This window comes from Onychostoma macrolepis, chromosome 13 (genome assembly GCF_012432095.1).
Source record: "Onychostoma macrolepis isolate SWU-2019 chromosome 13, ASM1243209v1, whole genome shotgun sequence".
Taxonomy (NCBI): Eukaryota; Metazoa; Chordata; class Actinopteri; order Cypriniformes; family Cyprinidae; genus Onychostoma; species Onychostoma macrolepis.
Genome location: NC_081167.1, coordinates 31,493,461 through 31,518,969, shown reverse-complemented (window position 1 = coordinate 31,518,969; position 25,509 = coordinate 31,493,461). Strand labels below are relative to the sequence as shown.

The window sequence follows — 25,509 nt, the reverse complement described above, 5'->3', positions numbered from 1 at the left end:
AAGCAGATGTTTAAATGCTTCGTGACAGGCTTCAGAAACCGAACCAAAACCCAGTATTGTAAATGTTTGCACTGCTCTGCTGTTCTCTGTTTGTTGTTAGGAAAACAAGGTTCAGGTAAAAGCAAAGAGTATAGAGAATGAGAAGCTGTCGTCATGCCGCGTTAAGTTCTTCTTTTTTTTTTTTTCGAACAGCAGGGACTTTATTTTTTCCCCCTTTTTTATTGAACATTTAACAGATTATACATCTACAATGGCACTGATAAATGTAAATAAACAAATATTCAGCAAGGCACATATCAGACAAAACAGATGCAACCAATAAAATTACATATATTCTAATAGAGAGAGAAAAAATTTATAAATATTTAAAAAGTGTAAGTAGGGGTCTCTTCATTCCTCTTCAAATCAATCAAGCTCTCTTATTATTCCAACAAGTTTCTGGGCCTTTTTACTTTTCATTTATTCCAGTGATGGAAAGTAATTATAAATAAAGTAGCGTAGGTCCTTTTAGCCACTCTAATCTCCTCATTCAGTGTGTTCCTGGCCTGATTGTACAAGACTCTGTCCCCATTTCTGTAGGCGTCCTCTTTGGCCTGACGAAGGTGTCTGAGTTTTGCTGTAAACCATGGCTCATCATTGTTGAATGTTAAATAAGTCCTGGTAGGAATGCATATATCCTCACAGAAACTAATATAAGATGTTACAGTCTCTGTGAGCTCATCCAGATCAGTGGCAGCAGCTTCAAAAACACTCCAATCAGTGCAGTCGAAACAGGCTTGTAAAACCCACTCTGTTTCGTTTATGTTTCATGTTATGAATATTAAACATAACATTTATACGCCATTACTTTATCTAAATAAAAGATATATACATGGATTGAAAGTAACTACATATTTAAAAAGGTACAAATCAGCATCCATACTGCTTCTTCAACCTGACATTTCTTTAAAATGTCGAACATTTTAATGTTTTTTTTTTCTCTAGAAAAAACTAAAAATCTTATTCTCAGATTTTCCTTGATGTTTAGGCTATTCTTATGATAGTCTATAATATGATTTAAACATGTTATATCACCATTTTAAGGCATTATCTTAACTAAATATAATATATAGTCAGATTAAAATGAACTACAAATATAAAAAGTTGCATATCAGCATCTATGTTTATTATAATTTTTATTTTTTTTCAAATGTTGAATATTTTAAAAATGTTTTTAAATGATAAAATAAATAAAAATGCAACTTTTTTTCTTTTTCCTCAGTTCATCATCCATCCCTGGAAAAAAAATTTTAGTCGCAGTCTTAATCTCAAATTTCCCTTGATGTTTGGTATCTTATTAACCGAAGCTTAATGAGGTGCAAATATTATAGACAGGGTATTTCTCGTTAAATATGCTTCAAAGACTAGATTAACTGTGAGATTTACAGTAGTGCATCTGAGGTGAAAGTATATGTGCTGAAAGTTAGAATGAGCTCAGAACATCACTCTTGATTTATCAGTTTTTAAATTTGCCAATACATTTTCTAACAGCAATCTGAATTGAGTCAATTACAGCGAGCTCTTTTGTTCCCAGCTGGTTGCTCATCTAAAGGGTTCTTTGGGGATGAAGTCTCAGCGTGAAGCGTGTTTTGTTAATTCAGTAATTCAGTGTCTGACAGACCTCTGTTCAGCAGCTGAGAAATCAGCATCACTCCTGGAGAAGAGACTCAGAAACACTCTCTCATGTCAAACACTGAGTGGACAGAGACACAAGCAGTCAAACCGCTTCTGTTTGTTATCGCATCAGGTTTAGGGAATATTTCAGGGGTTCAGATATCAAGAGAAAAAGAGAATATAGTCAGAGATACAGTATCGCACATTATTTTATAAATGGGGTACTGCAAATTCATGACAATGTTTTACATTATACACATATCAGTTAAAATTGTGTTGAGAGAAAAAACTAATCGTCAGAAAATCCTTTAAATTTTACAGTTTACAAAACAGTAAAATATAAATAAAAAAATATAAGCAGCTATAAAATTATTAGTTATAAACAACATATAAACATCTAGAAAAAGATAAAATAAAAATGTATTTAAAGAGAAATGTTCCTACATCTCATTCTGAACAAATACAAATGTTTCCCACGAGAGACTCCGGCGATCACTTGGATATTTTCCTTATTAAAGAGGAAACGACTTAAAATACTCTGTCACTTTTGGTCATACAGATAAAGAACAAAACATTAATAGAAACTGTAAAGAGTTCACTTTTAATGGCTATTTTAATGGGTCACAAACGTATCCATTCCATTCCAATTTAATTTAAATCTAATGTAACATTCTAGTTTTCATGGTCAATGATTGTTTAACGAGTGTTGGGAGTCAGTCAGGAAAATGAACTGAAAATGAACATCTCTAAGTTTTTGTGGCTCCATCACGCAGTCTCTGTTGATTGTGTGACTGTGACGTCTCTGTAGCGGCTCCTTATTCACCATCAGCTGATCCTGACCAAACTGGACTGACGGATAAATACTGAGAGTCCTACAATAAAACACACAGACAGTCAGATATGAGTCTGAGACATTGTCACATCACATCAGCAGATCCAGCTCAGAAAACACACAGTATATTCATATTACAGCCAGAGATATGAATGAACAACTGATCATAGATTAATAACAGTACATGATCAACAACTACTATCACTTAGAGACACTGTAAGAGATTAAAATATTAATATATTCATAAATAAGTCACATCACAGAATTAAACATTTTAAAGTACAGAGACTAAAGCGGAGCTGAATTATTGTTTTATATTCTCCAATCACACACACAGGAGGTCTGTTACTCAATTTAGAAACTTTAAATAAACAAACACTCACAATAGTATAATGTCTCCAGTTTATAATGTGGATCCTTCCTCAGATCAGAGAGTAACTTCACTCCAGAATCTCTTAGTTTATTCACAGACAGATTCAGTTCTCTCAGGTGTGAGGGATTTGATCTCAGAGCTGAAGCCAGAGCAGCACAACCTTCATCTGTGATGCCACAATCATACAACCTGTAGAGAACAATGACACAGTGTGAATTGTAGTTTAGGTGTCTGTAGTTTGTTATTGACTCTGGTCTCAGAGCAGGAGAGGAGATATAATGACAACCATTGCCACATACTGCTGCTGATAGAATTAGATTTCTGCATGTTGATGCTCAATGCTGCTGTTTGAAACTGTCATGTGCTTCAGGACTGAACAGACACACAGAGCTGAATGTGAGATACTGTTTGATAGTGATACAAGGATGGATTTGTCTGGAGAAACAGTCACTTGCTCCTCTAATAAACACCTACAGGAGGATATCTGCTTCACAGGAGCCACATGTTCCCCATTACATCTCATTTATTAACTCTTGTGATCAAACACAGAATTGTGTGATGTTTGGTCTCATCTGGCAGCTTAAAACTGAATAGAAATGTGTTTAACTCAGTTGAGATTCTCAAGGTCTTACAAAGTAATAACTGTTGCCTACATGCACTGAGATCATGTTAATGATCTTTTCTTCTGGCTCATCACCTGTTTACCTCCAGCTTTATTGTCATTGCTGTGTATATTCCATTTTGATGAACTTTCTTTTCTTAAATAATGTTTTTCTCAGGATATGAGACAGGGATGGTCAAGAGATGGGATCTGTCCTGGAGGATCACTGTCCTGCAGAGTTTAGCTCCAGCCCTGACTAAACTCACCTGTCTGTAACTTTCTAGTGATCCTGGAGACACTGATTACTGTGTTCAGAAAGGCTGGATTAACACACAGGTGTACAGGACACTAGAGCAGAGGAGGACCCAGCCGAAACACCGCTCTCCCGGGACACAATTTCAACCGAGGAGGGCCTTTAAATCGGTCCGAGTTATAATCAGTCCCTGTGTTAACCCTCTAGGCGCCAGGTTTTTTTTGGAAAAATGCTGGATTTTGACATGAAGATTTCAAAAGCTTGTGGCTTGAAAGGGCTTAAAGATAGAGATCTACTGTAAATTAGAAAAATGTTGGGCATGACCTAAAGTTTATGTAGGGTGTAAATATACTCATCTAATTTGCATATTATGATGTCATCAGGGGGCGGCCCTCTTGAATTTCATAATATTCAGGAAATAGTAGATATTGAATTGATATTTGAACTTATTTGCATGTTTTGTTTTTGTTTTTTGTCTTTTTATCCTCATTCCAAATGATCAGAAAAGAGGAAACCTACAATAAAACAGGAGAAAGTACTAAAGTATTACTAAACTATATAGTAGTAAAACGAATGTGAACAGTAGCCTACATTTTGATCAGTTCATCAGTAATATTCAGGAAATAATAAATATTGAATGGATGTTTGAACTTATTTGCTTGTTTTTTGTTTTGTCTTTTTATCCTCATTCCAAATGATCAGGAAAAGAGGAAATCAACAGTAAAATAGGAGAAAGTAGTAAATTATTACTATATTACTGTGCCATAGTAAAATATATGTGCCTATTTTTTTATCAGTTGACCAGCTATCTGCCCAATCAGATATCTAGGTGTCAGTTTTTTAGTTCTTGAGAGTATGTACCTCTCATTGCATGGCACAGCGCACAGACCTACCCCTCACTGACTGCACCTTTACTGTCTGCCGGCGGCCCTTTGAGCGCGCGATCATAAAAAAAAGACGCAATCTGGCTGATCATCAGCAACGCGATTTAATGAAGTATGACGTCTTGTCGCAATTTTGCGACTTTGGCGCTTAGAGGGTTAAGGTGTTTAATTGAGGTTGGAGCTAAACTCTGCAGGACTGTGGCCCTCCAGGATCGAGTTTATATATCCCTGATATAAGAGGAACATGAAACTGCTGATAGAGCAACAAATATATAAATAAAATAAAAAATACTGCTTTTTGTTTTATAGGTCTTGATGGTCTTTCCTTTTATCAATGATAATGCTGAACACTAAAGTGATTATAACTTTCACTGATCACTGTAATACTAAGTTAAAACTAGGGCTGTGACAGTGGTCGGTGACGGTGATGGTGGTCGGTTGTCACCACGGTTGTCTATTGCCACCGGCGGTAGTGCATGTGACGTCACAGGCTCTAATGTTAATACACAAATTTCCGTTAAACTGACGACTTTCGGCGCGATTCAGCAAATTCAAGTTCAGCCATGGATCTCGTTGGAAAACCAAATGTTACATCGCCAATCTGGGAACATTTTGGGTACATGCCGAACGAGAAAGGTGAACCAATCAATTTGGATGAAGCCATTTGTAGGCTTTGTGGCAAAAAAATAAGTGTTAAACGGGCAAACACTTCAAATCTCCAGAGCCATCTCCAGTCATGTCACCCAGCCGCGTTTACTCAACTCATGTCTTCTGAACGCAAACGCCCAGCTAGTCAGCTAGGTATCGCAGAGGCCTTCTCAAAAATGACCAAATACAAAAGAGAAAGTGATAAATGGAAGACATTAACGAGAAATGTGGGAACATTTTTGGTAGTTGAGAACGCGCCGCTCCGCACTGTAGAGAAACCTGCTTTCCGAGAAATGCTTCAGTCGTTTGATACAGTGTTTGAACAGTACGAACTTCCGAGCAAAAAATACTTTTCAAACACTGTCATTCCTCAACTATTCAACGAAACCAAGGAGAAAATCATCACGGAACTACACGACCTTGATATCTTTTCCAGCACGACTGATATGTGGTCCAGTGTTCATATGACTCTGTTTATGAGTCTGACTGTACATTTCATCAACAAAAATTGGGATCTGAAAAGCAGGTGCTTGCAGAAAGTCATACGGCAGATAATTTAGCAGAATCTCTCCGCAGCGCATTCAAAGAGTGGGGATTAAATGAAAAAAATCTTGCATGCATCACGACCGATAACGGGGCCAACATCGTGGCTGCTGTTAGGAAATTAGAATGGCTATGGCTGAATTGTTTCAGCCACAATCTTAACTTGGCAGTCACAAACTCAATGTCAGCCGAGAAGGAGAGGACATCCAGGGCCATGGGGTTGTGCCGAAATTTGGTGATTGCATTCGCCCACAGCTGGTTGCGAAAGAAGAAACTTCGTGAAGAGCAAGAGGCCTTAAACCTACCAACGCACAGTTTGATACTGGTGAGTTGAAATAATTAAGGTAAAATTATACATAAAATTATATATATATATATATATATATATATATATATATATATAAAATGGCATTCGTTATAAAAAAAACAAAAAAAAAAAACAACAAATAGCGTCTACCTCAAACGAATTTATTTAGGGAGAATTTCGGTGGGGATAAATGTTTCATTTACATTTCAGTTAAATTTGTTTGATAAACTATTATTCACAGGCTGCAATGTCAATTTCTCAAAGCTATAAATGATATGATGTGTGTGCTAGAGGCTCCAGCGCCATCACGGATTTTGTCCTTATTTTAAATTGTTGATACGAAAACATTTAAATGATCCATAATTTTATGGTGACAAAAATGAAACGAAGCTCAGCAAAGACTTGTCCCACATTTTTTTCTTTGGTTTTGTTAATATGTCAATTATTAGCCTAAGTAAAATGTATTTCCTTTCGACCTATTTATTTTATTCTTTTTATGATAATTAATGTAAAATTAAAACCACTAAAAATACTACAATTGTTTTCTATATTTTTTTCAAAGGCGTCACATTCACACTTATCCAATGTAATTTAACATTCTGATTTTGTCAGTTAACGGTTAAGGATTAACAAGAGTTGGTTGTCTGTCAGGAAAATTTACCGAAATAACATCTAAGAACAATATCTATATGATAATCATGTATTCTCTTGTTCCTTCACTATGCCAACAGGATTGTCCCACACGATGGGGAAGCAAACAAAAAATGATTGAGAGAGTATTGGAGCAAGCGAACGCAATTAAAAGAGCACTGGATGACCGAAAGCATCAACACCTGAACCTGACATGGCAGGACACTGCAGTGCTCGAGTAGATAAACGCAGCACTTAAACCAGTTGCAGAATTTACCGATGTTTTATCAAACGAGAAGGTTGTTACTGTGTCATTGGTTAGACCTGTGCTGAGACTGCTGACCAATGATCTCCTCGACCCTTCACCAGAAGACAGCGAGTTAACAAAAAACCTCAAAGCAAAGATGACCGCTGTCTTGGAGGATAAATACAAAGATTTAGAAGGGCAAAAAATGCTATCAAAAGCAACTACTTTGGATCCTAGATACAGAAATAATTTTGAGGAGGAAGATATTAGAGACGAACTCATCAAAGAAATAATGATGATCAGCCAGAAAACACTCAAACTGAGGAGTCACTGAATGCAGGGGAAGGTGCCAGCGCAGCACCTGCTGTCAAGAAAATGAATCTCGCACAGCTACTCGGCAAAAGAAAAGCGAAGGCCACAATTCTTCCAAAGAGAGCGCGTGTCAGTGAGGAGTTAACGCGTTATTGGCAAGAAGAGACAATAGATACCAGCGATGACCCACTTGCTTGGTGGCGGAGCAATGAGGCAAGATACCCTCTCTTGGCCATGGTTGCGAAAAAGTATCTGTGCATTTGCGCTACAAGCACACCGTCTGAACGCGTATTCAGTGCTGCTGGAAATATTGTAACCACAATTAGGTCTTCGCTTAAACCGGACAAAGTTAACATGTTAGTTTTTCTGGCAAAGAATTTAAAATCTGAATAGAAAACCAAGGTGGACTTAAACCTGCTTTAATAGTTATAGCCTACACTGTTTTTTTCCAGCATCTGACTTATATTGTAACTAGTATTATTATTAGTTGTAGTTATTATTATTATTATTATTATTATTATTAGTTACTATTTATATTGTTACTGATTAGTAAAGTTCTTTAATATTTATTATTTAAAGTCTGCAGTCTTTGTACATGTATATGTGACACAGGCCAAGTTCTTCAAAATGTAACGTTTAATTATTATATTGTTATAAGCAGTAAAATTTGTTATTTAATATATTATTTGTAGGCTGTATTGTGTTGTTTGACGGAAGTTCAAAAATAAACACGCACGTTTGAACAGATGTTTTAGCATTATTTCTTTGTTTTTGTCATTTCTTAATTTTTACATAAAATGTAAATTGACTTAGGTAGGCTACTTAGATACAGAGGCGTAATTTGTGGGTGGGACGGGTGGAACATTTTGCCAGGGTCGTATTGTCCCCACCACTTTTTTTTTTTTTCTTTTAAAGTAATTAAAATAACTTGCGGAAAGGATGCCTTAAAGGAAAAGCATGATCTTCATCATTCATAATCTAATTCATACATGCAACAAATTTATTTTGCGGCGGCCAGAACATAAGCACTAAAACGTATAAACGATATGATCGTGAACACGAGTGTTTGCGCTCGTCTGAAAAACGCCGTCACTGTGTTGCGCGTCTGCGATCTTTTCTCTCTCGGTTCACAGGTACAGTGAACTCGACTTTGTGTGTCATACATATAAGATTTGTCTTTTGTTGTGAAATCACTTTTTTACCGGTGCCGGTTACAGTCGCGCGCATCAGGAAAGCGCGTTCAGTGAAGCACTTCATATTCTGTCACGGATTATTTTACAGCACCATTTCTGTCATGATTGATTTGATATTATGTTCTAGTGACCACTACCTGTCTTTGTCCCCACCACTTTTCAAAGCAAAGTTGCGCCACTGGATATATATAAATTTTTACTACCGTTTATATATATATATATATATATATATATATATATATATATATATATGTGTTTATATATATATATATATAAACCCCCCACCACCACCACCGCAACACCGGCGGTTGTTGGTGATTTCACAGCGGTAGTAAAAATTGCCACCGTCACTGCCCTAGTTAAAACTAAACACATTCAGACTCTTGTCTGTTCAACTCTAAACCTCTGAGATATTCATTCTGCAGTAAATCACAGAGACTCTGGATTAATATTTTACACGTTATCTGAAAGTTCATTATTAATCAAACTATCATAAGCAAAACATGTGATGTAATGGAAATGAAAGAAATCAACTTAATCAGAGTCAATTCTGCTGAAATTGAATGTGTTTACTGAACATTGCTGATTTTATTCTTAGAATTGACATTAAAGTATGAGTACTGAGGACAAAGACGTGTGACTATCAGAGAGATCTTACCTCAGTTTCTCCAGTTTACAGTGAGGATCCTGTAGTACATCAGAAAGCAGCTTCACTGAATCTCTTAGTTTATTCCCAGACAGACTCAGTTCTCTCAGATGTGAGGGGTTTGATCTCAGAGCTGAAGCCAGAGCAGCACAACCTTCATCTGTGACGCCACAATCATACAACCTGTAGAAAACAATGACACACTCTTAAGGGTCTAAAATGTCACAGAACACAAAACATGATCATAAAAAATCTAAATTTAACATTTAACAACCAGCTTCCAGAAGAGATCAGATGTGCTAAAACATTAGCCACATTTAAATCCAGACTCAAAACTCATCTGTTTAGCTATGCATTTGTTAAATGAGCACTGTGCTACATCCAAACTGATTATAATCATTTTCTATTCTTAACTGTTTTAAATTATTTTTAAATCAATTTTTATATCATTTTGTTTTTATTGTTGTGATTATTTTTTTTTAATTCCTTGTTTTTATTGTTGTGATTTTATTGTTGTGATAAAGGCTTTCCTGTAGCTCAAATAGTAGAGCATGGCGCTAGCAACGCTAAGATCATGGATTCGATTCCCAGGGAAAGCAAGAGCTGATAAAATTTAAAAACTGTAACTTGAATGCAATGTAAGTCGCTTTGGATAAAAGCGTCTGATAAATGTAAATTATTATTATTTTAATGACTATTTCACGTCCTTCTATGTAAAGCACTTTAAATTACCACTGTGTATGAAATGTGCTATACTGTGTAAATAAACTTGCCTTGCCTTATGTACATGTGATTTAAAAAAATTTTTTTTTTTATAAATTTGCAAAGATTTCAAACAAACTTCTTTCACGTTGTCATTATGGGGTATTGTTTGTAGAATTTTGAGGAAAATAATGAATTTAATCCATTTTGGAATAAGGCTGTAACATAACAAAATGTGGAAAAAGTGAAGCGCTGTGAATACTTTCTGGATGCACTGTATGCTTAATGAACAAACCATGAGACAAATGCATCAGTCAGCACCATTGCTGAGTATTTTCTCCTTAAAACTGCAGTGTACCAAACAAAGTCTCAAAAATATGGTTTGAAACTGTCACTGTTTCCATGAAACAATCAAAAGCACGTTTCTGCACACTTTTAAAGCAGAGTGCACAACTAATTCACAGATCTAAAACGATTAATGAATTAGTTGTGTACTCTGCTTTAAAAGTGTGCAGAAATGTGCTTTTGTGACAACTTTAATGGGAGCTCCATCCATAAACAATGTGGTTCATTCTAAGAAAGCACTGATTTCGATCCTCATATCGGTTATCGGCTCCGATACTGCCATTATCTGCCGGATCAGGTATCAGTCAGACGAGACCGATCCAAATCTGATACTATTCTGTGTTACTGTTAAGCTGCACAAAAGGCACAAAAACATTATAAAGCACCATAAAGTTTTTATTATACTTAATTTGTAGATAAATGTCTATGGTTTTGCATGAAATTACTTTATCTCGCTGGAGTCTACTGTCGTTTCTAAATCATGTTACTTGCTACCAGGTGTCTGTTAGAACAAAACACAGGAGCAGAAAAGACTATAAATTGTTTTTAAGGTGCACAGTAACTGAAATTTAAATCTGTTAAAAGAAAATAAACTGTTGCACAGATATAATACACAACACATCAGTATCTCTTCCCTTTGTGCTTTGAACTTTTTAATGTGAAACACTGTGTGCTGTGACTCCGTGTTGTTTCTAGTGCATTATTCTGCGCACCGCATGTGCATACTGTAATCCATTTGTGCTGCATTGTATTTTGTTTTGTCCTATCCATCATATGCTGTTGCCTTATTTAAAAAAAATGCACTGTAGGTTTAAAATAAATGTCTTTTAATTTTATAGTATATATTTATATATAAATGTGTTGTTTTTCATGAATGCATTTCATAACAATACAGATACCAATGTGTAACATTTTTCCTGATTTAGTGCTGCAATTTTATTTGTTCCCCACTAAACAATGTTTTTTTTTTCCACAAATATTTGGATTTATAATATTATTGTGCACTGATTTTTCTAGAATAACATTAGCTGCTAAATTATCCACTAACCTAGTTTATAATATATATTTTGGGATAGATTATGAATATACATTTTTTTCATATTTGTTTTTATTTTATTGTTCTTTATAATGAATTTGCCTGTATTTTGTTGATTGTGAAAGAGTGATTATCAGTTCCACACACAGAGATATAGAAATTCTAAATTTCTTTCAGTTAAAAGAAAGAAAAACTGCACTGGTATCGGATCGGGATCTGTATCAGATAATATTGAAGCTCAGGTGTCAGAATCAGTATTGGAGGCAAAAAAGACGGATTTGTCTCTAGTTCATTGTGTAACGACTGAAGTTGACAGAAATGCATACAGACAGTTTCTGTTTGTGAGAACTTGAAATCGTTCTGTGTTGACCAAGATTGTATTTTGTTTATCTTCAGTTGGATTTTTCGCTTGATGATATTCATGTACTTGCTTCTGTAACAAATGCAGATATCATCTACATATAAACTACAGTGAACATCAGAACCAATGACTTTTGCAATGCTGTTTATTTTAATACTAAAAAGCTGAGGCTGAACACTTCATATTTACTTTAAATGTGCTTCATGTGAGAGTCATATATGATCTTACTCTAGTTTCTCCAGTTTACAGTGAGGATCCTGTAGTACATCAGAAAGCAGCTTCACTGAATCTCTTAGTTTATTCTCAGACAGATCCAGTTCTCTCAGGTGCGAGGGGTTTGATCTCAGAGCTGAAGCCAGAGCAGCACAACCTTCATCTGTGACGCCACAATCACTCAACCTGTAGAGAACAATGACACACTCTTCACTCTCAGATCAGATCAGTTTAGCTGTGAATCCATTATTAAAGATAAAGTACAAACTTAAAGCACATATCAATGTTTGATGGATCATTGGACTGAGGTCTAAAATGTCACAGAACACATGATCATAAAACATCTAAATTTAACATACAGTATTTAAAGACCCCTGTGGTGAAAATCTATTAATGTTGTAACATTGTTTACAGGTCTATCTGATGTTTTAAATATGGTTAAGGACAAACCCTGAGACAAATTCATCAGTTAACAACATTGCTGAGTATTTTGTCCTTAAAACTGCAGTGTACCAAACAGTCTCAAAAATATGGTTTTAAACTGTCACTGTTTCCATGAAACCAATCATTGTTTTAAGATTTATGAATTAGATGTGTACTCTGCTTTAAAAGTGTGCAAAATGTGTTTTTGTGATAACCTTTTTAAACTGTTTAACTGACTTTGATTTAATAATATGGAATACATGGATGGGATTTGTAATGTCTGTTTGTAATTCTAGAAACTCGCTCATAATGCAAAAATATTCAAGTCTGTGAATATGTCTAGAATAACCTTTGCTAGTGAATTATTCACTAACCCAGTTTATAATATATTTGTGTCATGGATTATAAATATACATATATTTTTTCAATATTTATTTTTTATTTTATTTTTCTTTACAATTAATTAGTCTGTATTTTGTTGATTGTGAAAGAGTGATTATCAGTTCCACACACAGAGATTTTACAATGATTTAAGTCTGTGATTTCCTGGCTGATCCATAAATAAAACTTCCATAGTCCAGCTTTAAGCAGATCAAATTTTTGTACAAATCCATAAGAGTTGAACTGTCTGCTCCCATTTAGTTTTAGATAAAACATTTAAAACATTCATGGTTTTAAAACATTTCTTTTTTTAATTTAATGTGAGGAATTAAAGACAGTTTGCTGTCAAAAGTGATACCAAGAAACCTGGGGCCGGATTCACCAAAATCTTCTTAAGAAATAAGTTAAGAAATTTCTTAAGATAAATTCCACGAAGTTCGTAAGAATGTTCGTAAGTGCAATTCTTGAAAAAATCTTAATAAGTTCTCAAATATATTCTTAAGAACATCTTAATTTTTTTCTTAAGAAGAAAATGACAGTCTTTATCTGAGTGAAAACATGATGCACTGATAAACTCAATGCGCTTCCTGCAGATTACCATATAATAATCATAATAAGCACGCACACTCTTTTTGTCGCGACTTTGACTGGCGCTCATCTTCACATTTTTAATGCGGCGTGTTTTTGAACAGCCTCTTCTGTCTCAAGCTGCGTTTTTGTGCTGTGCTTTTGCGCTCTCATCCAAGTGAACGCTTCCGGTTTGTGTGTCCGCGCTGCTACAGCGAACGCGTACTGTGTATCGGCCTATTCATATGCGCTGCATACTGCCAAAGATTATGTCGTATGTATAGGCTAAAATAAAAGCGTCCAATTAAAGCTTCCTATCTGACTCGTTTTTGTAGAGTTGCTACTGAGTTTTGAAGTCAGAAAAAAGTAGCGTCACACATAAGCTAATCATGACCGATCATTGTTTACATTATCAGTTATCGCTGTCACTTCAGAAAACTCGTGCACATCCCTATTAATAGTCATACTATGTATTATATGTAACTAATGTTGTTGTAATGCTTAAATATAACAATTAATTTGAAATAACCCAATCGATTTATTAAATAATTCTTACTCTTTTGGATTTAAGACAAGTCTGGGGCTGTCCTAAATTTAAGAAGTTATTTACGATGATTTTTAAGAAGATTCTTTTCAAGAATTTGAATTCTTCTTAGGTTTTGTCTTAAGAACAATCTTATGAAAAAAGATAAGAATATTCTTAAGAAGAATTTTTGGGAATACAAAATATTCTTAACTTTTTTCTTAAGTTAAAAAATAAGAAGAAAATGGCAGTTAAGAAGAAATTTCTTCTTAAGAATGTTTTGTGAATCCGGCCCCAGGTCTCTTTTACAACTTTAATGGGGCTCCATCCATAAACAGCTGTGGTTCATTCTAGCGAAGCGCTGATCTACTCATACTGGGTCTCGGCTCAGATTGTCACGAATCCGGTCTACGAACTTCCGTTCGCTCACCACATTGACTCTCACACCACACATCACACTGGACTGCATTTCCCATCATCCATTGCACAGATCACACAGCTGTCACAGATTACACATTGCACTGATTATAGCTGAAACTCATTAGACACGCTTTATAAACCTTGGACTTTCTTTCCCTCACTGCCGAGTATTGTATGCATTTATCGCTGCCCTACAGAGCCCTGATAGTTTTCCTAGTCTTGCCTTGCCTGTTTCGGATTGTGTTTTTCTCGCCTGGATTATTGCCTCGTACCTGGATTATCTCTCTGCCTTGCCCAATTGGATACTGTTCACCGATCATCGACCCACGCTTGTCTTTGTTTACTCTGTCTCGCCCGTGTTATACCTGTTTGCCACTGTTCGACCCTGCCTGTTTTGACCACGTCTCTTCTCATTAAAAGCTTGCATATGGATCCGCACGTCTCACGTCTCGTCAGTCCCCTACACAGATACTGCCATTATCTGCCGGATCAGGTATCAGTCAAACAGGGCCGATCCAAATCTATTATTGTGCGTATACTATTCTGTGTTACTGTTAAGCTGCACAAAAACACTATAAAGCACAATAAAATACATTCGGTTACTACAGTCAAGACGATGAAACTGTCCAAGATCATTCAGTGTTCCCATTATTATACATGATTTGTAAAAAAAAAAAGGCTATGGTTTTGCATGAAATGACTTTATTTTGCTGGAGTTTACTGTCATTTCTAAATCATGTTACTTTCTACCAGGTGTCTGTTAGAACAAAACACAGGAGCAGAAAAGACTATAAATTGTTTTTAAGGTGCACAGTAACTGAAATTTAAATCTGTTAAAAAAAACGGTTGCACAGATATAATACACAACACATCAGTATCTCTTCCCTTTGTGCTTTGAACTTTGTAATGTGAAACACTGTGTTCTGTGACTCCATGTTGTTTCTAGTGCATTATTCTGCGCACCGCATGTGCATACTGTAATCCATTTGTGCTGCACTGTATCTGTTTTTTCCTATCCATCATATGCTGTTGCCTTATTAAAAAAAATGCACTTTAGGTTTAAAAGATATGTCTTTTAATTTTATAGTATATATTTATATATAAATTAGGGGTGGCACGGTACACACATGTCACGGTTCGATACGATTTCAGTACAGAGGGGAGGGGGCAAATCTACTATACTCGGTTTCTTTTCATTTATTTTGAACAGACAGTAGTACAAATTACTATTTTTTTTCCCACCTAGATGTGAAAATACTAAATATTATCACATATTTATATATATATATATTTATATATATATATAAAAAAAAAAAAATCTGCAGTAGCCTACATATATATAGCTACATACAAGGAATGAATTCTTGAAATATATTTGATTTAGTTTACAGAAAAAAAAAAACAGTGCGACACTAACAGCCTATATATGCTGAGTTTCGGTTCATTTTTGTGACGCTTAATTTGTTCACAGAAAGGAAACTCTAATGGCAAAAAGTGACATTCTATTTGTTTTCATTGTGAGTGTACATAAATAAAAGCAGACCTTTATACAGTGATGCAAAATCATATTAAGTCTCTGCATTGTTCCAAAGATGGCTCTAGTTCTCAACTGAACGTGCAGGAGAAGCATTACTAAATTTGGCCAAAGAAAAACTGTTAAAATCAAATTTTTTCTATATTAGTTTGTGCATTTTTCAAATGTTTATTAAAAGTACAAAAATTCATAAAAAAAAAAATTCTGAAAAGTAGTCAGTATTTTACTTTTTCGGGTAACATTTTGCGTGTACGGTTCTAATTTTAGTTTCGGTTTTCAGCATTGTTTTTTTCAAAATAATAACCGTTCTTTTTTCATTTTTTTTGGTCTGGGTTAAAAAACGAAAAACGAATGGACGCAAAAGTACACGGACCGGGCTTTGTTTTCAAGCGTGCAACTCGGCATTCGCTGTACTTCTGCTGGCGGTTATCAAACAGTGTTGCATTACTGTGGGCGCCTCCTTCTGGATTGGGGGTGAATTGCCTGTCTTCGTTGTAAGGCCTCATGCACTGAACTGAGATGTCCATACCGTGACGGTTCAGGGTATGAATACATATATCGTGCCACCCCTAATATAAATGTGTTGTTTTTCATGAATGCATTTTATAACAATACAGATACCAACTTGTAACATTTTACGTAATTTAGTGCTGCAATTTTATTTGTTCCCCACTAAACTTATAAACTTATTGTGCACTGATTTTTCTAGAATAACATTAGCTGCTAAATTATCTACTAACCTAGTTTATAATATATATTTTGTGATAGATTATGGATATACATATTTTTTCATATTTGTTTTTTATGCTATTTTTCTTTATAATGAATTAGTCTGTATTTTGTTGATTGTGAAAGAGTGATTATCAGTTCCACACACAGAGATCTAGAAATTCTACATTGATAAAAAAAATAATAAAAAAAACTGCACTCGTATCGGATCAGGATCTGTATCAGATAAAACTGAACCCCAGGTGTCAGAATCAGTATTGGAGGCAAAAAAGACGGATTTGTCTCTAGTTCATTGTGCAACGACTAAAGTTGACAGAAATGCATACAGACAGTTTCTGTTGTGAGAACTTGAAATCGTTCTGTGTTGACCAAGATTGTATTTTGTTTATCTTCAGTTGGATTTTTTGCTTGATGATATTCATGTACTTGCTTCTGTATCAAATGCAGATATCATCTACATATAAACTACAGCGAACATCAGAACCAATGACTTTTGCAATGCTGTTTATTTAATACTAAAAAGCTGAGGCTGAACACTTCATATTTACTTTAAAGGTGCAGTAGGAGATCTCGGAAAATGCTAACTTTAGCCTGATAGCACTGAAAGCGAACGTCCCACCCTCCCTGCAATCACCGTCCAAAGCCACGCCCCCTGAACGCACATACGCTCAAAGAGCAGCCAGAGACAGCATTAAATTACTTCAATAGGCTACATCAGTGGTTTCCAATTACAGTCCTCGCGCCCTCCCTGCTCTTATCACGTCCGACGGTTGTTCTGTTCGACCGTAAGTCATAGTGCCCTGCGAAGTGGACATCACCAGATATTCTGCCATGATTCCAGTTCAAAGCGAGCGTTTATGTGCCATACAAAGGGCATTAAAGTGTGCCAGACCTGAATTTAAATTGTATTTATTTACAGAGGTATATTATGTCACACTTCACACTTCTCTTTCGTCTGTGCGTGAGGAGCAGCGCAAATCCGTGAGTGAATGTTCTGAAGTGAAATAAACTGATTTTCCCTGCTCAGGGAGTAGGGAGCAGTTAATACTGTGTAGGGAGCATGTCAGTCGGAACACAGTTCATGCACGTAGCTCACTTCTAATGAGCTGGTCATCTGAACCGAGTGTGTTAACTAAGCAAGACATGCAAAATATGCAGAGCGGGGGACGCGAGGACTGGAACTGGGAACAGCGCTGGGCTACATCATGTGTCATTCGCCGGTGAGAAAGCTTTATAGCACAGTTAGTAAAAGTACTACAATACCAGGAAGGAAGATCGGGTTGTTGATGTTTGCCTGCCATTCTTGCTGACTCACTCTGTCTGCACAGCGTGCGTGAATGTGCTGATGACGTATCCTGTCTGCACGAACAGGGTGCGCAGAGGTATGCTAATACATAAGCTGACAGGCAGGTAGGAAAGACAATTAAAACGCTCGGACAGAGCATTTAATTGGACAAACATTTCTTGGTCCTACACCTTCCACAGAATATATAAATATAGATAAATACATTTAGACCAATTAACTTAATAATTGCTATCAGGATGTGAAGAGACTTTCAACCAGAATAACAAAAAATGTTTATGAAGACAATCACCTATGGCACCTTTAAATGTGCTTCATGTGTGTGAGTCATATATGATCTTACCTCAGTTTCTCCAGTTTACAGTGAGGATCCTGTAGTACATCAGAAAGCAGCTTCACTGAATCTCCTAGTTTATTCCCAGACAGACTCAGTTCTCTCAGGTGTGAGGGGTTTGATCTCAGAGTTGAAGCCAGAGCAGCACAACCTTCATCTGTGACGGCACAATAAATCAAACTGTAGAGAGATGAAAATCATGTGAAACACTATCAAACAAGTATCAAAAAACAATCTTGCTGCAATGAACAACAATGTGCAATTCCAATATAATTAAATTAATTCATACCATGAGAAAAAAACTGCACATAGCTAGCTATGAGGTCACTGAGGTCCGGACCTCTGTAAATTTTTCATGTTAAAAAAAAAAGTCCTTTAAATGACTAATCTGCTGTTTAAAGCTCCTCATGTGAGTGTCTGTATGTATAATTCAGTTTAGACAGTTTGCAAGAATGCTTAGCGTCTGTGGTATGAAATGATTGCTGCGAGACTCTGGCGGAGCGAACGAGACTTGAGAGAGTTGTGAGCGAGGGCCAGGGTCCAGCTATTATACATGTTTTTGGACTTGTCTTTTCCACTTAATTTGACACTTTAGAAAGTTAATAAAGTGGGAAGTGGCAGATTAGGGTTAGGGTTGCCTTAGTGATGTTACATGACACACAGTTGACCTCAGATGGCCGTTCTAAATATGACAGGCTCGTAACACATGGAAAATACAGTTGCAAATGAACTTTGCTTTTCCATTTGATGTTAAAATATGTTCTCTAATTTCAGTACTGATTGTTTTTGGGCAGGTTTTGGAGTCAGTCACGCCATTTCTCAGTTAGGAGTGAAACGTGAGGCCGCGGTCTAAAGTTCACAGTTCCCCCGCGAACAGCAGCCCTTCATCGGCTCAGATTTTGGCGACACACCGGCACGAGAACTAGCACTATTTCTTGGTAAAAAGCAATTACAGAGAACGGTTGAATACACTTAAATTAAAATGTTACTTCTATATGCCTTTTCTTTTCTAAAATGTTTGTTAAACGAATGTATGTAATATTGTAAACTATTCACCCAAATAAATTCAATTTGTCTTGTATTTTGTCCATGGGTGTTCTTGCTTAATAATAAATGTTCATCTTTTGATTATTGCGGTTGCCTATAGTAATTCTGTGTGTGATTTTTAATTTCCAGACCATTTTAAGCCAGCAATATAATAATTTTTAAACAATAAATTAAACAATCCAGCATGTGTTCTGTCCAATATTTACCCAGCGCTGAATAACCCAAGTTGGGTTATTTTTAACCCAGCATTTTTTAGAGTCCACCTTCAATTGTGTGTGTTCAAAAGTGTGTGTTCAAGTATGCTGCTGTTTTGCTCCATTAACTGATTCATCAGATTTTAGGAGATTTGAGCTGCTGTATATATGAGCTGTATATATGTAATATTTAAATTCCTTCTTTGTTAATTTTAACATTTTTAAATGGAAAACCTGAATTATTTATGTGCAACTTCTCTGACTTTGTTTAAATGCCTGAATAAATATTTTACAGTGTCACTGTACTGAAAACACATCAAAACACAGACCACTAAAATAATAGCAACAGCACTTAAGATTTATGAGCTTAACTTTGATTTTCTTAATGTTTTAACAGTGAAGTTATTGTTCTCACTGATACTTACTGAACTGATCTGGATTCTTTAATCACAGGCAGCAGCTTCTGAAGAACTTTCGTATTTTCAGGATTATTGTTTCCTTTAACAAATTTATCAAGACGAAACTCATTCAGATCCTCTTCTGATGTCAACAACACAAAAACTACAGCTGACCACTGAGATGAAGAGAGTTTGGCTGCACTTAAATTTCCAGATTTCAGATACTGTTGTATTTGCTCCACTAGTGAACGATCACCCAGTTCATTCAGACAGTGGAACAGATTGATGGATTTCTCTGGAGAGTCAATGGTCCTGATCTTCATCTTGATGTACTGAACTGTTTTCTCATTGCTGTCAGAGCTGCTTCTTTTCAGCATCATTATTCGTTGTAGGAGAATCTGATGAGACTCCATTGACAAACCCAGAAGGAACCGCAGGAAAAGATCCAGATGTCCATTTTTACTCTGTAGAGCCTCATCCACAGCTCTCTGATGCAGCTCAGATAATGAAACATGTTGAAACCATTCCTTCACTTTAGACCGTAATTTCTGTTTGGTGATTGGCTCAAATGCATTTCTGTTGTGGTTTGTCCAGGAGAGGTGCACATATAGAGCTGCTAGATGTTCCTGAATGCTCAGATGAACAAAGCAGAAGACTTTCCCCTGATACAAGCCCAACTCCTCTCTGAAGATCTGAGTGCACAATCCTGAGTACACTGATGCTTCTGTCACATCAATGCCACACTCTCTCAGGTCTTCCTCATAGAAGATCATGTTTCCTTTCACAAGCTGCTGGAAAGCCACTTTCCCCAGTTTGAGGATCATGTCTTCATCTGTCAGCTTATTCTCATAGTCCTTCTCACGTTTGATGTCGGTCTGAAGGATCAGGAAGCGTGTGTACATTTGAGTGAGAGTCTTGGGAATCTCTCCACTCTCTGCTGGACTCAACATCTTCTCCAGAACAGCGGCTGAGATCCAGCAGAACACTGGGATGTGGCACATGATGTAGAGGCTCCTTGATGACTTCAGGTGTGAGATGATTGTATCGGCCAGACTCTGATCACTGATTCTCTTCCTGAAGTATTCCTGCTTCTGTGGCTCATTGAAGCCTCGTACCTCTGTCACTCGATGGACACACTCAGAGGGGACGAGATCAGCTGCTGCTGGTCTGGAGGTGATCCAGATGAGAGCAGAGGGAAGCAGATTCCCCACAATCAGGTTCATCAGCAGCAGATCCACTGAGGCTGACTTAGATATATTACACAGTTTCACTTTACTCTTAAAGTCCAGAGACAGACGACACTCATCCAGACCATCAAAGATGAACAACACTTTATATTCATCACTGGATATTTCCATTTCTTTAGTTTCAGGGAAAAACACATGAAGAAGATCTGAAAGACTGAGTGTTTTGTCCTTCATCAGGTTGATTTCTCTGAAAGGCAGTGGAAATATGAGCTGGACGTCCTGATTCTCTTTCCCTTCAGCCCAGTCCAGGATGAACTTCTGCACAGAGACTGTTTTTCCAATGCCAGCGACTCCCTTTGTCAGCACAGTTCTGATGGCTTTGTCTTGTCCAGGTAAAGGTGTAAAGATGTCACTGCATTTGATGGCTGTGTCCTCTGTTGCTGCTCTCCTGGATTGTGTCTCAATCTGTCTCACCTCATGCTCATTACTGATCTCTCCACTCTCACTCTCTGTGATGTAGAGCTCTGTGTAGATCTCATTCAGGAGTGTTGGGTTTCCCTGCGTCGCTGTTCCCTCATACAGACGCTCAAACTTCTTCAGCAGATTTGATCTGAACGTGTTGAGGACTTCATGCCTGAAAAATTAAAATACCACATTATTACATGAGCTACAGAGGTAAATGTACAGAGCAAAATGTATTTTTTGTTTTCTGTGTTATGAGACACTGAACATATCATAGGGTTTATGAAATGTGTCAGTTATTAATGATGTAAATGAGTAATGTTTACCTTACACCAGGATACGTGCTGTCTTGTGGTTGATTCATAGGCTGGTCATATTTCTTACAGACGGGTTTTGTTACTGATCTGTGTTGCAGGATTGACCTTGAATCAAGAATCAAACACTCTGACATTGCTGAAAATTTTCCAGTTAACTTAACAGTTGTGACTTCTTTAACAATGCTCCTGCTCAATGTCACAACTGTAAAAAAAATAAATACCATTTAAATAAATGGAAATAAAGAAAACAATTCTACTCTGTGGTCTGTGATTGTTGTCATTAGATTTACTGCATTTCATAGCCAGACTTCTGCTCATATTCATTTATTATAATGCTGTATAATAATGACAGTTTATTTTAAAATATCTTACTATAATCATATATTTTATAAAACAATTTAATACTTGAGGTTAAACCTTGTGTCGTCACTCTTAAAATTAATTGGAGGATCCAAAGAAGCATCACTCCTCATAGACACACAGCTGGGCTCTGCTTCTGATCAACTGAACTATAACAAACAATCCTTTCAATTACTGTATTAATATTAACTTGATTTAAAAAATACACTTTGTTGATACAGAAACTATAAACCAAAGTTCTTTCATAGACTCTCTGGCATAATAAGTAATATGAATACCATATAAATATGAATATCAAATATAAAACAAAAACACGATATAAATATGACACACAGCTCTGGCTCTGATCTCTACTGCTGAACAGATTTAATGACAACATTCATTATAATAAAGAACCTTTAAAAATAAAACATTAAAATTACTTCATATGGAGGCTATATGGTCTTATTGTTTTAAATAAAATTCTTATGAATTTAATTTTTTCCATTTATCTTAATCTCTCTGTAAATGTTTGTATCTCAGGGGATTCGTCACCCTTTTAAGGCTATAAATCAAGATATGTTTTACTCTGTGGTCTATAGATTTTAGACTTTGTAGCCTATTTCAGAAAATCAGTTTAATAATTCAAACTCTTAAATGATAATTTATTGTCAATCATTGAATCATTATTCATTATTGAGAGATAGACAAATAAACAAATTACTAATATAAAAGTTATTTTTTACATTTACATTATAAAAATCATGAAAGCTTTCACAGCAAAAATACTTTACTTGATAAAAGCATGAACTATCAATCAGAGGACATGAAGTAGATGCAGCAGGTTTATCAGCAAAGTTTTGATCATGTTATTAATTTATAGGCCCTAGAAAATTGTGTATCAAATATGATACAGTGGGCTAATATATTCATAAATAGACATTATTGTTTAACAACTTTACAACAAGTTAAAAAAAAATGTAGCAAAATGTTGTAACAGATTGCCAAACAAGCTTTCTGTTTTCAATCAGTTTATGGGGATACAAACATTAATATCAAAAATAAAAGTTATGTTTAAAAAACAAAAAAGAAAAAAAAACACGAGTTTGTATTATTTGTGTTCTATAAGAATTATTAGGGTTAATATAGTATGTATGTAAAGTACCTGCGTCCTGAAGAAAGCTCTTGATCTCGGGGTGTTTGTGTTTGATTCATGATGAAGCTGAACAGAGACACAACTCCATTATTGAATGAAAGCACACATACTGCTGGTAGTAAAGACAGATTTTTACTTAAGTAAAAGTACAGAAGTACTTGCTTTTAAAAGTACTTAATTACCAAAAGTACATTTCCTTCTTTATGTTTTATTATTGTTGTATGTAATACTTGCAATACCTTATGCCTCTGAAGAAACTTACATTACACCTGCTGAATACACTGACTAGCTTGTAGTATCTTTGGAGTGAAGAGTTTTAGAATGTTAAAAACCTATAGAAATGAAACAAGTGAGTTGACCAAATAAAAAATACAAAATCAACAGCCCGACCCACCCCACAAAAGCAGCATGGTAGTGATCTCACAGCTCTGGCAGTGTTTACACATCTATGTAAAGCCATTTATCCACATTTGAACCGAGTGGACAGTGATATTACTGTAAATACAGACTGATAAGAGAAAGAAAAAAATTCAAACCTGCTTTAAAACCCAGCATCATAATTAGAGCTGGATAACTTTAAAACAGCAACACTTCTTTAACAAAAAAGCAAAACAGTAAGATTTGACCAAAATTTCACAATCACTTTCGCAGTACTTTGATGTCACACACAGAACGGTCTGCAGTGCTGCTTCATGTCCAACACGTACTGCATGTGTTTTGTTAGGAGATGAACAACAGTTCTTCTGTGGCTTTATAGGTAATATTTTCATTTACACAATTTTCAAAATCACACAATATTGAGTCTAATATAGGCTATACCACAATATTAACTTCTAATTATTTAATTGTTGTAAATAAATATCACATTTGTAACTGGTCGGTGTTCAAAAGAGATGGGACATTTGACACTGAGGCTCCGAAGCCTGTTTTACTCTGTTGAAGCAGACTGGTTCGAAAAACTGTGTTGAGGCTTGTATCAAATCTCTGTGATCACGTGACCGAAGACGTTTGAGGCTTCATATGTCACAATGAAACACCTAAAGCGATGTGACCGATTCGAATCTTTGAAATGCTTGGTGTTCCCTCCCTGCTTCATACTAACATAGTAACACTTCTATGTGTGGACAATGATTCTCAGAATAAAGACACAGCTGCTATTGTAGAAACCATGACAGAAATTCTAATGGTTTCCATTAAAATACCATTATAAACCATTAGCTTTTTCCAGTAAAACCATTACAAAATTCCTTTTTGTAGTGTCCTTTGGGCATTTTTCCAATATGATTTAACATCCCACCAATAGAATCCATCACATACTAGTAGACACCATTATGGTTTCCATTAAAACCAGTACAATTCCTATTATAACCATTAAAACCATTACATTTCTATTGTGTTTTGGGAAGGGTTACGTTGGTTTTTTCAGCAGGGTACATATGCATATTTTCTATACAGCTGTATATATAGAGAAAATAATGCACAAATCTGTACATAAATCTTGTGTTCCAGATTCATACACATTATTATTTATTGTTAAATCTTATTTAAATGTTTCTGTCCTCATGTCAGATATGTATGTATGCATGTACCAAGAGCTTCTTAAAAACCACAACAAATTCCTGGTGTGTTTGCGCTGATTCTGATTCTGATTAGCTGCTGGGAAATAACGGGAATAACAGTAAACGGTAATACTGTTTGCATTATTAAAATAATACATTACAATAATAAGGTAAGACGCGCCAGTTTGTATTATCAAGCAGCAAAACAAGCTATTTTGTTCAGCTAAACATAGCTGGAAGCGGATGACACCGGACAAATGGCCGCGCCCGCTTTTACAGGAAAAATAAGCTGATAGACCAAAAAAAAAAAAAAATTAAAAATCACCCACCGACTTTAAAAGCTGCTACAAAATAACGACTTTCTACTTGGAGGACCTTGATAGAAATGTAGCGGAGCTAAAAGTACGATATTTGTCTTTCAAATGTAGTGAAGTTAGTCATAAGTTTACAGAAATAAATAAATAAATACTCAAGTAAAGTAGCCTACAGATACTCAAAAAGTCTAGGCTACTTAAGTAAGGAAGCTGGACAGACAGAAGAGTGAGATCTCCAACACTTACTCAAACTAATCATTCAGCTGAACGATCCTGAGACTTCACTCAAATACACAATCTTAGTCTTATGTTAACACAAATACTGAAATTAACCACAAACACGAAACAGAAACTTCTTCTTCCAGCTTCAGTGGTGCATTACCGCCACCTTCTGTACTCGAGTGAAGCGGATCTAGACAGAGATAAACTAAAACTAGAAGAGAGACTTCCATCTCTCTTCTCCCCTTTAATTAATAATAATGATTTCCCAAAACTGTATTCTATATCCTATTTGTTATACAAGTGTCCTTCAGGAAGCTAAAT

The 25,509-nt window shown here is 35.8% G+C and overlaps 2 protein-coding genes across 7 annotated transcripts in view; both read right to left on the bottom strand.

Moving 5' to 3' along the window:
* The window catches only part of LOC131551974 (NACHT, LRR and PYD domains-containing protein 12-like), a 291,745-nt gene that overhangs the window by 63,998 nt on the left and 202,238 nt on the right, over positions 1–25,509 (bottom strand).
* Positions 1,461–25,328, bottom strand: LOC131551975 (NACHT, LRR and PYD domains-containing protein 3-like). Of its 6 annotated transcripts, XM_058795268.1 has the most exons (10): positions 25,213–25,327; positions 23,356–23,425; positions 23,103–23,159; positions 21,608–21,703; positions 19,660–21,453; positions 18,003–18,173; positions 11,795–11,965; positions 9,135–9,305; positions 2,869–3,047; positions 1,461–2,525 (listed from the first exon to the last, which is right to left on the bottom strand). In XM_058795268.1, coding segments are annotated over exons 3-10 (2,634 nt in total). In that variant the 5' UTR covers positions 23,153–23,159; positions 23,356–23,425; positions 25,213–25,327; the 3' UTR covers positions 1,461–2,523. The 6 variants fall into 6 exon arrangements, with proteins under 6 accessions (XP_058651251.1, XP_058651250.1, XP_058651249.1 ...); XM_058795267.1 differs by having other exon boundaries at positions 23,103–23,425; positions 25,213–25,328; XM_058795266.1 differs by lacking the exons at positions 23,103–23,159; positions 23,356–23,425; positions 25,213–25,327 and adding an exon at positions 22,004–22,191.

Coding starts and splice junctions, on each gene's coding strand:
- LOC131551975 (XM_058795266.1), bottom strand. CDS start 22,071: ATGAGGAGTGATGCTTCTTTGGATCCTCCAATTAATTTTAAGAGTGAC. Junction 21,704..22,003: donor GACACAAGGTTTAACCTCAA/GTATTAAATTGT, acceptor TCTTGATTCAAG/GTCAATCCTGCAACACAGAT. Junction 18,174..19,659: donor AAAGAATCCAGATCAGTTCA/GTAAGTATCAGT, acceptor ATCTCTCTACAG/TTTGATTTATTGTGCCGTCA.